General features: G+C 40.3%; 2 protein-coding genes across 5 annotated transcripts in view; one reads left to right on the top strand and one right to left on the bottom strand.

Moving 5' to 3' along the window:
- Positions 1–830: 830 nt before the first annotated feature.
- On the bottom strand, positions 831–4250 carry ino80c (INO80 complex subunit C). Its single transcript, XM_061675755.1, has 5 exons — positions 4002–4250; positions 2154–2282; positions 1955–2066; positions 1403–1470; positions 831–1314 (listed from the first exon to the last, which is right to left on the bottom strand). The coding sequence occupies exons 1-5, from the start codon at positions 4182–4184 to the stop codon at positions 1183–1185; spliced, it is 624 nt and encodes a 207-aa protein (XP_061531739.1). The 5' UTR covers positions 4185–4250; the 3' UTR covers positions 831–1182.
- An 8617-nt stretch (positions 4251–12867) lies between these two features.
- Positions 12868–14797, top strand: part of galnt1 (UDP-N-acetyl-alpha-D-galactosamine:polypeptide N-acetylgalactosaminyltransferase 1) — a 55135-nt gene continuing 53205 nt past the window's right edge. For all 4 annotated transcript variants that reach the window (XM_061674874.1, XM_061674872.1, XM_061674873.1 and 1 more), the window contains exon 1: positions 12868–13382. The gene's annotated coding sequence lies outside the window, so the exon portion shown is untranslated. The remainder of the gene's footprint in view (positions 13383–14797) is intronic.

Below are 14797 nucleotides of genomic sequence, written 5' to 3'. Positions count from 1 at the left end.
ACAAAGTACCAGCTTCATTTGAATTGGTTTTTTTTATCTAGAACAATGACACATTCGATATGAGTGTTGTATGGGGCAGTTGTGCTACACCCTGTGAGGGAAGCACAGGACAAGATAAGACAGGACAGGAAGCATGCAGGACAAGGGTAGTGAAGCCAGCTGTACAACTGAAGTGTGGTGGGAGTGCCTATGTAAATTATAAACGTCTATCGGACGAGAGTGTGAAGGAGGGGATACCCAAGCAATTCCCATATTCATGTTATTTGTCGCACTAAGCGAGTGGCCCCACACACAGCATGGTCTTCCTCCTCCTCCGGAAAAAAAATGTTTTCACCCAGTACCTGAAGCTCAAATGGGGGGCCCATAAGCAGTAAAATGCTGGTTTTCAGTCTATGATATAAAATTGGGTTGTCAGTGACTTAAAGAAATAAAAGACAGCTGTTGCTTCAACACAAGTGGCTTACTCGTTGATTTAGGATTCATTTCAGACAACAGCAATCCACTCTAAATCCCTCAATACACAAATGTATCTGTATGAAGACTTGTTTTAGATGTACTGTACATTTTACACACCTAAAAACCCGTGAGACTACAGCCTAATGTAAGAATTAGCATTTGGTGAGTTTTTCCCCCCCCCCATGAATAATAACTTTTATTAGGCTCCGAGTGTAGTAATAATAGTAACAAGGGAATGTTGATTTAGCAAATCAACAGGTTATAATTTGACCTCATTTGTCAAATTAATCAAATCAGCATAGAACAATGTTTGGAAACAATACAACCCATCAGCCATGTGGGAATAGTAAAATTCAAAAATGACTTTTTGGCTATAAAGAGGCTGAGGGCTTTATTTGCATAACATGCATGGATGTGAACTCCGTGAAACGTGTACAAATCACAGCAGGGGTTTAATTACACTTCCATGTTTTCATAGAAAACATTCATATTTAAACCAATTTCAGCCCGTTGAACTGATCCACCAGTGGGCACATTGCATTGCATTGCAACAAACTTAACCACAATGATTAAGCCCCCTTACACCAGGTAAACACAGGAAACTTTGCTAAAAAGAAAGAAAGAAAAAGATAAAACACTTCCTTCCTTTATCACGTCACTGTTCAAAGGTTTTCCAGCCGGCTTGCAATTTCCAAAGCTGTCCAATTTGTACTTGGGACTTGGCTATCAAGGTACGATGCAGGTTGCCTTCCGCAGGGCCAGGTAGCCTGTCACAACATCAGTGGGGAGGAGGCGGATGTAGGAGAACTCCTCTGTGGATGTGAAGCGTAGTTTGGTCTGCGGGTCTGTGTAGTTTGCCTGAGGAAAAAAGGCCAAACAACAATAAGTCACAGTTTGAAGATTTCAGAATGGTGATGGTTCCTCAATAAGTCCTGAAATTACTCACAGGGAGTCCAGAGATGTCTGAGTATTTTTTGGATGGTTTCAGAGAGGGGGGAGCATCAATGTTGTAGTCTGTGGTTACAAAAGGTAAAGAATTGGATGACTACATTATTTGTCAATGAACATAATCTTTTAGTTAATTCACTGTTTTTGTTTTTTTTTTTATTGTATTGATTGTGTGGAATTGTTGATTGTCCTGCAAAGGCATTGTTGATTCGGTCTCAGCTAGTTTGCAGTCAAACATGTCAGCTACGGTAGTGCTTACATAGAATTTAATGTAAGATTGTTCCAGAAATAAAAATACAGATGTGAAAAAAAAAACACTTTCCTCAATATTGTCTGCCATCTAGATGATACTGTATGTGTACCATAAAAGTTATTAAAACAAATGTATTCTCTAGGTTCCCCAGTGGGAGATACAGTACAGTATTATTATTATTATTATTATTACTATAACAAAATGTGGTTAATGTGAATTTACTATGAATACCACTTCAGTAAAATGAATTACATTCAGAATCCACAAGTGTCAGTTAAATATAAAAGATTAATTTACAGTTTGGGTCGTCGAGCTTCCAGGGTAAAGTCCGTTCCAAAACCAGAATTTGTTTGAGATTCTTCCAGGTTCTGTTCTTTTTGCCTGCTGCTGCTCCGCCGATCCCAGAGTGCTGGCAATTTGGTGAGAAAACATTGACATTTAAAGTTGACGTCACAAACTCATACCGGTGTTAAATAACAAAATGGCCCTCACTCACCATAAATGAGGGGTCTTTGAACGGCGGTGGCTTGGAAATGCATTCTGTGCTGGTGCTGATGCTTGTTATCGGAGTGCTCTCCACCAGTCCAACCGCCTTCATCTCAGTGACAACTTCTACCGTTGACATCTGATTGGAACACAATCAATGTTTGAAATAACTATGATTTAAGGAGACTGTAACCAGACCAGCTAGAGCTGTGCATTTTATCGACTGTATTTATTTGAATTTAGTCGTCAGGTCAATTTGAAGAATTTGTTTTAAGGACCTCTGCGGTTCGAAGCATGTGGCTGTTGACATGCACTGCTTGCACTAACAGAAAAAAACAGAAAGTTATTGTTGCCAAATTACCAATTTGGTCCCTATATTAAGCGACTTTTCCAACCACTCTGGACACTATCTTTCAAAAAAGCGAGTTAGCAGGTTTAATTCCCACTAAGAAGACAGTATGAGCGGAACCATCGAGGGATTTACCAGCCTGAGATATTCCTTCCGGGTACAAGCCATTTCAGCCGCGTGGGGATACTCTATGGTAAACACGGATGATAACACTTTTAGCCAACTGTGAATGATGCTCTGCGAAATGGCCGATGAACTCTGCTCAGGTGGGGACGGAGGCATTAGAAACTTTTGACCTGACCTAAGTGCTTCCAAGCCTCCAATATTTTTCGCTGACGTCGCCTTGCCTTACCAGTACAACTCTGCGTGAAAAAAAGACAGCGAGAGAGCTGGAAATCGACGTGCACCTGCTGAGCAGTTTGACAGCTCATTTTATGCTCCATTGTTGAACATTAAAAATGTTGATTTACTAAGGACCAGCTTCTTTCAATGGTTCCGACTAAAGAGACAATTTTCCAACAGCTGTATTTTTTTGGCTATCTGTAAAGAAAAAAATATATATATATATTTTATATATGATTCATAATGTTTCTAAGTAGGGTGGGAAAAAAAATATTTTAATAACAGATTAATCTGTCAATTATTTTTAGATTAATCGATGAATCGGATTAAAAACAACTTTTTCACTTCCATCCCTTCATTCAAAAACAGGCCATTATTGCAAATTGACAGTGTTGCAAATGGACAAACATAAATTGATTATGATTCAGTACCTGGTTTGGTGCACAACATGTCAGAAGAATGCTGATGATTGTTTTCCAAAGCAGAAGCAGATGTTTGCAAATGTCTTATTTTGATTAAACACCAAGACATTTAGCCTGTTTTCATGGAGGGCTACACACATCTGATAATATTTACTGTTGAGAGGCTGAAATTCCGAGGATTTGGGCAATTTTAAGCTAAACAAGGTCTCTAAACATATAATCGATTGTTGAAATAGCTGTCGATTACTTGGATAATTGATCAATTGTTGATTAATTATTGCACCTCTATTTGTAAGTTTGTGAAAATTAATGTTCGGGGGGAAATTCAATGTTTGTTTGGTATCAGGAGGAATAAAGCAAATCCCAAAAAGCCAAACTTGTTTTGAATAATGTCATTGTATTTTGCTTTTTAAATAAGCAAAGTCGATTGAAATCGCATTTTTGTAAGGAAAAAAAACGTTATTTTATTTTCCCCCGAAGACCCTATTGCCCAGCCCTATCTGAAACCCAAAGTTGCAACACACAATCAAGTCTTGATTCTTTACAAGTGAATATGGGAGGTTTGCTATTTAAATAGTTGTGGAATATGTTGTACTGTGTATAGTCAGATGGTATAAACAAACATGGCGACAGCAGCAGAGTCGAGTACCTGTGTATTTGTTTTCTTTAGATAATGAAAACTAAAACAAACAAGGTGACAGAACGTTATGTTGCACCCTGGAAGTGAGAGTTACTTTGTTTCTACCTGATTTTGTGTAAGTTGTGTCATCGTTAGCGGAGCTTTCTTCTTCTTGGTGCCCCCGCTGGGCGTTTGAGCGGCAAACCCCGCCGGACAACCAGTAACACCGGGACGTTTCTTCCCTCGCAGAGCAGCGGAGCCGGCGGCCGCCGACTGGCTCTTTATCGTAATAGGGAGCAGAGATGCCATGTGTTGCTATACAGTGCGGCGTTCGATTAGCATTAGCCGCTCAACCAACAGCCGGACGAGCAGGCGTCACCCGGATGTTGATTTATTTAACTTCCTGTGACGCGACACTGAAGGTAATTTAGGTAATTTATGAGATTTTATTATTATTATTAAAGTGCTTCAATCCACTTTAATAATAATAATAATAAGTATTTTAAATGAAAAAAGGGTTGTTTGTGAACGTGTACGTGTAATAGTGGTTCGCACGACTGCGTCACAGAGTTCTGAGATTCAAATACTGCACTGGCCATCTATTTTCAAATGAAGGGAGTAAAACAAATATCTGAAAAAAAAATCTATATAAGTACGGTAATAAACTAGTTGTACTTCATTACTGAGAATACATCATCATATGGCGCAAGAAGGCACACCCGCCATGCTTACGTTTTTTTATTTGAATGTTTTACATGTTTGAATGTTCATTTTTAGCCTAAATGTCCTGTGATTGGCCTGCGATCTCTGTGTACCTCTGAGTATCTTTCCTAAATTTACACCTGCATACCTGTTTAATATTGTAACTATTTTAGCAATCGAACATATAATAGCATAAAGGCATAAATGTTGCTCACCATATCAGAGACAGAAGCCTTTGACAACCTTGATGATAAATGTTGCCATACCCAAAATAAAAACTAAACATTTTCCAGTTTGGATAAAGAGCAGGCAGTTACGTCAAGTACTAAGTGAACTACAACATGTACAACAACAGTATTCTCATCATTTATAAGACAGTACAAATCAACAGTAAAAATCCGTTTGGCTGATTCTAAAGGAATTCTTAACTACAGTATTTTTTAAATATTATATGTTATGTAGATTTAACCAAAGATGCAGCAGATTTCCAACTGGCATTTTCAGGGGAAATGCAATCATTACAATATGCAGCAGCATTTTGTACATGCAACTATTTGTCATCTTTGCTCTGCGACTGCAACCGCAATACTCAGACAATGTTAATAACTGAGGTCTTCTGAGCAGTCTTGTAAGCTTGCTGACTAGCCATTTATCTCACATTTACACTAATTGTAAGCAGGGCAAGTGGGTGTGGTACAGCATGCTGGTGACTTTGGCCTGTAAAAGATTGGACAAGACATGTCGATCTTGCTCATTATTAAGCTTATAGGTAAGCTTTGAAAATAAACTTAAACAAGCCATACCTGTCAGGACAGCTTTGAAGGATTTGATTGGCTCCAGTAATGTGCTGATTGGTTCGAGTAGAGCTATTCAAACAAACACCTCCGACGGGAAAGCGCTTTTAGCGTATCCATAAGTCTGCACTAGAGAAAAGATCTGTCAGGATTCTAACTCCGTACTACAATGAAGCACCACATCTAAATTCAACACAGCATCCCTTAAGAGAGACCTTGATTAATGGAGGGCTACCGTTGTCATTTGTGTGACATATTCTGCATATGAGTGGGTATACAGAACAACAGGCCGGAGTAACGTTCGCTTTTACGTCTAAAATTGCATGGGGAATGCTGATTCAAAGGCACATTTTTATAAAACCTCTCATTCATTTTTTAACGTGCTGCTGTCCTCTGTGTGAATAATACATGACATGTAGTTGGGTCCAGTTGAAAAACAAATGCTAAGTTTAACTTTGACATGATACGACAGAGTTTCCTAATGCAAATGTCACCTACACAAAATAATACCAGTAGGAAAAGAGGATCATGTTAGGATCAGTTAAAACAATCCCTTCCATTTCACCACAGCATATTCAACTTGGCAGTCCTAACTCACTGGATGCCAGACTGAGCTTTTCCTGTCAAACTGCTGAAGCCTTTTCTTGTCCTTTACAAAAGAAAAAAGCCATAAAAACAGAGCCACAACATTCAGCTTGAGTTTGACACGCCATACGGCGCATGCTCTTATTGATGTCATTTTGAAAGCACATTATGAAAAAGGGTTAGTGGCTTTTTCATGCTCCAGTGACTCAGGAGGCAAACATGTAAGCCAGAGCCTAAAGCTACTTATTGATCTGTGTGTTGACAGGTGCTGGATATGTGTCAATGTTTATAATGGGAATGGGACACGTGTGTCTGAGCATGGAGGCAGATAGCCTTTTATGAAATGTCAAGAGACTTTTAAATCTCTACCGCCCACCTCTATATGTAGTAGGAGGCCTATTTCGATGTTTGCTCATCCATAATCATATACCCTTTTGAAAACATGCTTAATCATAGTTTCAATTGTATTACATGCACTGTACAGGTACAGTTAAGGTGTTACAAAAGACATCATTTGGATTGAATACCGTGCGTCTCCGTGAGTCCCAAACTTTTTCATGTTCTGAAGCCCAAGAAAACTTTTACGGTAATATGTTTTCCACTGCTTACCTCAATCGAAAGCTAGAAAATTGGAACAAAACAGACTACACGCTACAATCAAGGTTGACAAATGTCAAATTAGTATTTCCATTAAATTTGAGTCTTGGGGCTACAGGCGGAAGCAATTTTGGAAAACCTTGATAAAGGAGGAGGTCAATTAATACTTTCGTTTTTAATAATCATTGTATTCTACAACCCCAATTCAAATGAAGTTGGGACGTTGTGTTAAACATAAATAAAAACAGGATACAATGATTTTCTAATCATGTTCAACCTATATTTAATTGAATACACTACAAAGACAAGATATTTAATGTTCAAACTGATAAACTTTATTGTTTTTAGCAAATAATCATTAACTTAGAATTTTATGGCTGCATCATGTTCCATAAAAGCTGGGACAGGGTCATGTTTACCACTGTGGTACATCACCTTTTCTTTTAACAACATTCAATAAACGTTTGGGAACTGAGGACACAAATTGTTGGAGCTTTGTAGGTGGAATTCTTTCTCATTCTTGCTTGATGTACAGCTTCAGCTGTTCAACAGTCCGGGGTCTCCGTTGTCGTATTTAATGGTTCATAATGCGCCACACATTTTCAATGGGAGACAGGTCTGGACTGGAGACAGGCCAGTCAAGTACCCGCACTCTTTTACTACGAAGCCACACTGTTTTAACATGCAGAATGTGGTTTGGCATTGTCTTGCTGAAATATGCAAAGGCGTCCATTAAAAAGACATTGCTTGGATGGCAGCATGTGTTTCTCCAAAACCTGTATGTGCCTTTGAGCATTAATGGTGCCTTCACAGATGTGTAAGTTACCCATGCCATTGGCACTAACACAACCCCATACCATCACAGATGCTGGCTGTTGAACTTTGCGTTCACAACAGTCCGGATGGTTCTTTTCCTCTTTGGCCACAAGGACACGACGGCCACAATTTCCAAAAACAATTTGAAATGTGGACTCATTGGACCACAGAACACTTTCCCACTTTGCATCAGTCCATCTTAGATGAGCTCAGGCCCACAGAAGCCGGAGGCGTTTCTGGGTGTTGTTGATAAATGGCTTTTGCTTTGCATAGTAGGGTTTCAAGTTGCACTTACGGATGTAGCGCCGAACTGTATTTACTGACCTTGGTTTTCTGAAGTGTTCCTGAGCCCATGTGGTGATATCTTTTACACATTGATGCCGTTTTTTGATGCAGTGCCGCCTGAGGGAGGTCACTGGCATTCAATGTTGGTTTACTGCCTTGATGACCGTAGATGAGGAAATCCCTAAATTCCTTGCAATTGTACGTTGAGGAACATTGTCCTTAAACTGTTCGACTATTTTCTCACGCACTTGTTCACAAAGAGGTGAACCTCGCCCCATCTTAGCTTGTGAATGACTGAACAATTCAGGGAGGCTCCTTTTATACCCAATCATGGCACCCACCTGTTCCCAATTATCCTGTTCACCTGTGGGGTGTTCCAAACAGGTGTTTGATGAGTATTCCTCAACTTTCTCAGTCTTTTTTCCACCTGTCCCAGATTTTTTGGAACATGTTGCAGCCATATAATTCAAAGTTAATGATTATTTGCTAAAAACAATACAGTTTTACCAGTTTGAACATGAAATAAACATGCATGGTAGGTTAATTGAAGACTCTAAATTGCCCGTAGGTGTGAATGTGAGTGTGAATGGTTGTTAGTTTATATGTGCCCTGGCAACCAGTTCAGGGTGTACCCCACCTCCTGCCCGATGATAGCCGGGATAGGCTCCAGCACTCCCGTGACCCTTGTGAGGATAAGTGGCTCAGAAAATGGATGGATGGACAACATCCCAACTTCATTGGAATTGGGGTTGTACTAAAGACACTGATAATTGGATACGTTACAGTATTGCCAGTGCAACAAATGATGACCTTTTGCACAGTGTTATCTATATATATTTAAGGATCAAATCACTCATGAAAGCTTCAATTCTCTCACACTTTGTTTTTGTCATAAAATTAACCGTCGAAAAATCAACAGCATTTTTTTTTTTTTTGTACATTATACTTGCTACAGTTAAAAGACTGGGGATAGATTTTATCCCTCTGAATATGGACGACACCTTGGTCTTTGCTGAAGAAAATGACCCCCGTGGTGGAGGCAGCCAGCTATAAGAAACAGTCTAAGCAGTCACAAGTGCGGCTTTTGCACAGGTAATAAAGTGGGGTGACAAAAAGGCTGCGCCTGGAGCTAAGACATTTTAAATACTCCCCAGGCGGGAAGAACTGCTCGCCATAAACACTCCCTTCTTGGTGGTGGTAAAGCACAGCCAATTTCCCTCTTACATCTCTTTTACCGCGGCACGGTGTACGACTGGTTAGAGCGTCTGACTCACAGTTCTGAGGACCGGGGTTCAATCCCCGGCCCCGCCTGTGTGGAGTTTGCATGTTCTCCCCGTGCCTGTGTGGGTTTTCTCCGGGCACTCCGGTTTCCTCCCACATCTCAAAAACATATATATATGTGCCCTACGATTGGCTGGCAACCAGTTCAGGGTGTACCCCGCCTCCTGCCCGATGATAGCTGGGATAGGTTCCAGCACGCCCGCGACCCTAGTGAAGAGAAGCGGCTCAGAAAATGGATGGATGGATGGATGGATGGATGGATCTCTTTTACCATGCTTTTCTCCTTGATAACACATTTTTTTTTAGCCTTAGTAGCTGCCTAGTAAACCTTTAGCACAAGCTGAGGTTTGCAACTTGTTAGACTATAGCTGCCTGTATCTGTCATTCATAAGTTTATGATAAAATTGCAGTTATTAAAAGTGTGCCTCCCCTGGGGGGCGCCAGAGGACTTTATGGGTGGTGCAGAAGCTTGAGAAAAATAAAGAAAAACATGGTTTCTATCTGCTCAAATAACAGCTATGTTAGAATCTGAGGTGATCAGAAAATGCTACAAAGTGCAAATACTGAGCAGATGTTGAGACAGTGATGCAAAAAACAGCTAATTTATTTTGGTGTCAAACTCAAACCCATGGTGTTAAAAAAATGTCAATCATCAGTGAAATTTCAGCAATTTAATGTATTGAATTGTTGAGGTGTAGGAATACATTTACATCTTGGTGTTGAGCAGGTAAAAAGTTACAAAAAAAAGTTACAAAAAAAAGTTACAACTTACAATGCCACACCAGCGCTTTCAAGATACAGCACTTTAAGGATTTGATTTCATTGGATTCATTTGGATTTATACAATCAGGTATCTTATAAAGACTAATGAAGGCATCATGAAAAAAAAGTTCTTCATAACTTCTATTTGTGCTGGCAAGTCAATGTTGCAAAAATAGTGAAGAGGAAAGACGGCTGGGCAAGCTTTACGTGAGTGTCTTTGTTTGTTAAACACATAATTTGCCCTGGGAGTATTTTTTCAAAGAGAGGGGAGGGGTTGCATTAGGCATAAGTAAATGTACTCAGTTAACATACTGTAAGTATATACTCTGCTTGCCACTCGAAGAAGACATATTGGTGTTGTACTAGCTCAGTGAAGGCTATTTACGGTAGGAAGATAATATCTTTTAAGAATGTTAAGCCTGTGTCCTCTACCTTTCTCTACCTTAGGAATGTTTAAACAAATTTCCTGTTTTGTGCACCAGAAGCTTGTAAACATGCTGCACTTTGCACTTTAGGCAGTCCCTCCGTGTTGTGATGTGTTGCGCTTTTAGAAATTTTCGCACCACAACTCATAGAATCGGCTCGTGCCGAAAATCAAACAATACCCCGGAAATGAAAAATATTTTTTTCTGTATCGGCCCAGTTCATCATGGGATATATTAGATTTTTTAGTGACCATCATTGTTCACTACTTTTCAAGATGCGTTGTGGGATACATTGAGAGCACTACATTGGGGATAACCAACTGTGGAATAAAAAGTCTACACACCCCTTTTCAAATAAGTGTTTGTGATTAAGAAACATGAAACCAATATAAATAATTTTAAAACATTTCCCACCAATAATGTGACCTGTAACCTGTATAACTCAAAAATTATATATATATTTTTAGAGAGAAGTAAAAATAAACAACTGAGATAAAGTGGTTGCACAAGTGTGCACACTTTCTTATGGGGGATGTGGCTGTGTCCAGAATTAACCAAGCATATTGAAATTCATGTTTAATGGGAGTCGATATAGACATGTCACCATTTATAGTGCTTCTGATTAACCCCAAATAAGGTTTGGATGCTCAAGCAGGCTTTTCCTGACATTTTTATTTTGCTTTCTGGCAGAGGCTTGAAGGTTTTGTGCTAACACTGACTGCTACGATATGGAACTGTTCATAATTCTGTCCACCGTGAACAAGATCCCAAACTAGACCCAAAGTGCCACCACCATGCTTATACTGCCACCACCATGCTTCACTATATGGTATTCTTTTTGGTGATTAGCAGTGTTGTGTTTGTGGCAAACATAACTTTTGGAATCATGACCAAAAAGTGAAATCTTTGTTTTCATCTGACCATAACACATTTTCCCACACTTCTTTGTAAGATAAGGGTTTTATCTTGCCACTATATCATTTAGCCCAGACGTATGAAGAAGATTGTTGCCACACATACTAAACAGGCAGTATTTGTCAGAAATTCCTGCAGCTCCTTCAAGGTTGTTGTTGTCCTGACCAGTTTTCTTCTTGTCTTTTCATCAATTTTGGAGGGACGTCTAGTTCTTATGTCACTGTTGTGCAATATTTTCTCCACTTGAAGAGGACTGTCGTCACTGTGTACCATTGTGTAATTGACGCCGTGGAAATTCTTTTGCACCCTTCTCCTGACTGATACCTATGAAAGGTGGTTCTTAACCTAACGATAGGACCCCAGGGGTTCGGCGAGTCAGTCTCAGGGATTCAGGGGAGGTTAAGAAGACACACACACTGTGTCTGTGTGTTTGTGTGTGTCCATTCCTTGACAAATTGTCATATAAACCGCGCTCTCAGCCTTTTGGTGCCACCAAATTGTGTAAAGCCTTTGAGATACTATTATTTGCTACAACATATCTTTGTGAGCCGTTCTTTTTCAGGATGGTAGACATAAAACCGAAGAAAGGAACACACTTTGTTGCGAAAATTATATGAGTCTAATTTCCCAAGGTGAAGTCGAGCATTCCTCAACTTATATCTGTAAGGCAACAGCAAAAGTTACATTGTTTGCAGTATATATCCATTGAGTTATGTTTTTGATTTATTTATTTATTTAGTCTGAAAAAATTCACCATTTGTTGGATTTGTTTTTTGACGACTGATTTTGTGTGCAACTGATGTATGGTTAATTCTGTGCACTGATATAAAAGGTACACTGTGCACTGATATAAAAAGTACTTTTTTCATTAAAAAAAAAAATCCAATTTATTTTTCCAATTACAAAGGATTCTGTGAATGAACATGACAATTTCTGGGTTCAGTTCCTCAACAAGGTGAAGAACCACTACCGTTGAAAAATGTGTTCCCTGTGATGCTGTGGAAGCTCTCTGTGGACTATGGCTTGTCAATGTGACTACACAAATGTCAGAAAAAGCCTACTAGACCAGCCAAACTTTGTTTGGGGTTCATCAGAGGCACTTTAAATGGTGGAAGGTGTGTTTTGACACCCATTCAACTTGAGTTTGAATTGTGATCGGTTGATTCTGAACACAGCCCACATCCCACACAAGAGGGTTTTCACACTTGTGCAACCACATTATCTTTTTATTTACTTATCTTAGTTTATTTACTTCCCCTCTCACAAAGGGTTCATCTATTTGTTAATGATATAGATAATGGAACACAGTGAAGACAGTCGTCATCAAGTGACAATTTTTTGTTCTCGCAATGGAATTGAATAAATTATAGTTCACATTAATGGTTGAAAAGGTTTTGAACAGGGGGGGTGTAAACTTTTCTGAATGTTCACTACACAAACTCAGTATAGGAGGACACTATGTAGTGGATAGGGAGTAATTCTGAACACAGCGTTTCTATGTCCACGAGGTTTTTCCGTTGGGCACTTGTCAAGTTAAATTGAAGTACAGTTATACTACTACTGTGTAATTTATTTAAAATCACAGGGGGGGGGGACACACATAGACTTTTGTGCCTCTAGGTTTTCCTTACGCTGTGCTTTTATAAGCATTTGTTTTGGTCTAATAGACTACGCACTTTATGGGAGTCATGAAATCCAGTTACATCTGAGTGTGTGTGTAGATCGCGTTTATGTCTTTTTAGAACCCAATTAAGGGTTCGGCTGTGTAATTTCTTCCGGGGTGAGGCAGTGAAGGGAGGGATGAGCAACGAAGCTGGCTGTCTGCATTCGCTCCGCACATCAGCAGCAGCAGCAGCAGCCAAATCCTTCCTTTCCTTCCCTCCCTCCCTCACGAGGACTCGGCCAGCCAGAGGCTGCACGCCCCCCACCCCCCACCCAAACCGCCGCCAGGGACCGACCTCAGTCAGCCGCTCACTCCTCTCCGACAGAGCGACCATCCGTATTTGCCCGTCTCCCCTCATGGATGTCCCACCTCGTAACGACCTTAGACGACGGATGGCGGCGGTGTAGATGTGTCTGGCGGCACACGCCTTTACGTTAAGCTTCTTCTGTTTTTTTTTTTTTTTTTTTGTTAGTTTGTTTTCCCCACGCGCTAACCGGTTGGTGTTCGCCCGCAGAGAGGAGGAGCAGCAGCAGCAGCGCTTGTCCTGCGCTAAGCCCGAGAAGCTAACTGAGCTAGCGAGCTAACTTTAGCCCCAACACTTGGTACCTGGTCGGGGGAGTTTTGTGGTTTCCAAGCTAACCTGCGGCGGACTTGGGCTGCCCCGTCACTCTTTTAAATTAAGGTAAGCGGGCTATATTCTTCGTACATTAGCGACCTCGCTGCTCTTCTTGCCATATTAAACTAGCGCCGGCGAAAGTGATATGTTCGTAGCCGAGGACGGCTGCTATGGCAGCGGGCTTCTTGTTGACAGAAGCGGACTGGTTAACGGAGGGAGGATGCCACTCAGCCTTAAAACGCAGATTGTCACTTTTCCTTGACTTTTACTTAGCTTTCAATTGCCGTGACACTAATCGATGCTAGTCAGACTTGCTTCAAGAAATAATGCCAGTTTTGCTCTTAAGTACTTTGTTACAGAACAAATTGCTTGCACATTATACCAAAACCAGATGCAGACTTGTGAAGGGACATTTTTATAATAGACTATCATTGCGCCAACAGGGACTGTTTTGTAATATACCCTATATCTTCACTCTTATTAACCTGTATTAATGAGTTTTGTGTGTACCATGAACTGGGTCTGTATCACTATCTTAACTGAGGTCGGATGATTCAACTCAGTTTATTACCCTCTTAAACTACCTTTCATTAAACAGCCACTTGGCGATCTTTATACTGAGTTGCACAATGTGTCAGTTGCAAAGAGGGAATGCATTAACAGCGCTGTTATCTTTTGTGGTGGGAAAATGGATTCTTCATAATCGCAAATGAAGATGACAATGATCCAGTTAAATTAACCTGTCATGCTCCTTAAAATGATAGAGGGGAGACTGTATTATCTATTACGTGTGTGTTTGTGCATAGTACAGACCACGACCTGGTGTCCTAGCTTTGCTTTCTGACAGTTTTGAGGTTGGTGGGTTCAAATCCTGGCTCTGGCCTTCCTGTGTGGAGTTTTCATGTTCTCCCCATGGTTTTGTGGGTTTTCTCCAGTTACTCCTGTTTCTTCCCACGTTTCAAAAACATGCATGTTAGTTTCGTAGAAGATTCTAAATTATCCTTAGTTGTGAATGTCAGCATAAATGGTTGTGTGTATGTGCTGTCCATGGTGTACCCTGCTTGTCACCCAAAGTCAGCTCAGATAGGGTTCAGCACACCCGTTATCCTACAGAGAATAAGCAGTATAGAAAATGGATGGATATCTGAGTAGCTACAAATACTAATAATCATTGTCTTAAGAAGTGAAAGTGGCATATTTTTCTAACCAGAGTTGTATTTATGTCATGATAATTCACCGCACCTCAAACTTGTGTTAAGGCATGACTGTCTAACATAAGGAGGAAATGATTCATGTTCCTCATTTCAAGGCCGTGGACTTGACATGATGCATTTCCTGTGCTGTGTGCGTGTTGACAGTGTGTTCTAGCCTCAGCACATTTGCCTGCTTGTGTGCGCTTTTTAGTTTCCTAAATCAGTGATTCCCCAACCAGGGTCTTGTGGCACACCGATCTGCCGTGGAAGATAAACGGGTGCTGTGTG

This window comes from Phycodurus eques, chromosome 4, assembly GCF_024500275.1.
Source record: "Phycodurus eques isolate BA_2022a chromosome 4, UOR_Pequ_1.1, whole genome shotgun sequence".
In the NCBI taxonomy this organism is placed as follows: Eukaryota; Metazoa; Chordata; class Actinopteri; order Syngnathiformes; family Syngnathidae; genus Phycodurus; species Phycodurus eques.
Note: the sequence above shows the minus strand (reverse complement) of the source record. Positions and strands in the feature narration are given on the sequence as shown.

What these genes read in the sequence shown, in the direction of transcription:
- ino80c (XM_061675755.1), bottom strand. Translation starts at nt 4,184, where the DNA reads ATGGCATCTCTGCTCCCTATTACGATAAAGAGCCAGTCGGCGGCCGCC. An exon ending in TCAAAGACCCCTCATTTATG is followed by an intron (nt 2,067 to 2,153) that starts GTGAGTGAGGGC and finishes CCAAATTGCCAG; the next exon opens with CACTCTGGGATCGGCGGAGC. An exon ending in GAAGCTCGACGACCCAAACT is followed by an intron (nt 1,471 to 1,954) that starts GTAAATTAATCT and finishes TTGTAACCACAG; the next exon opens with ACTACAACATTGATGCTCCC.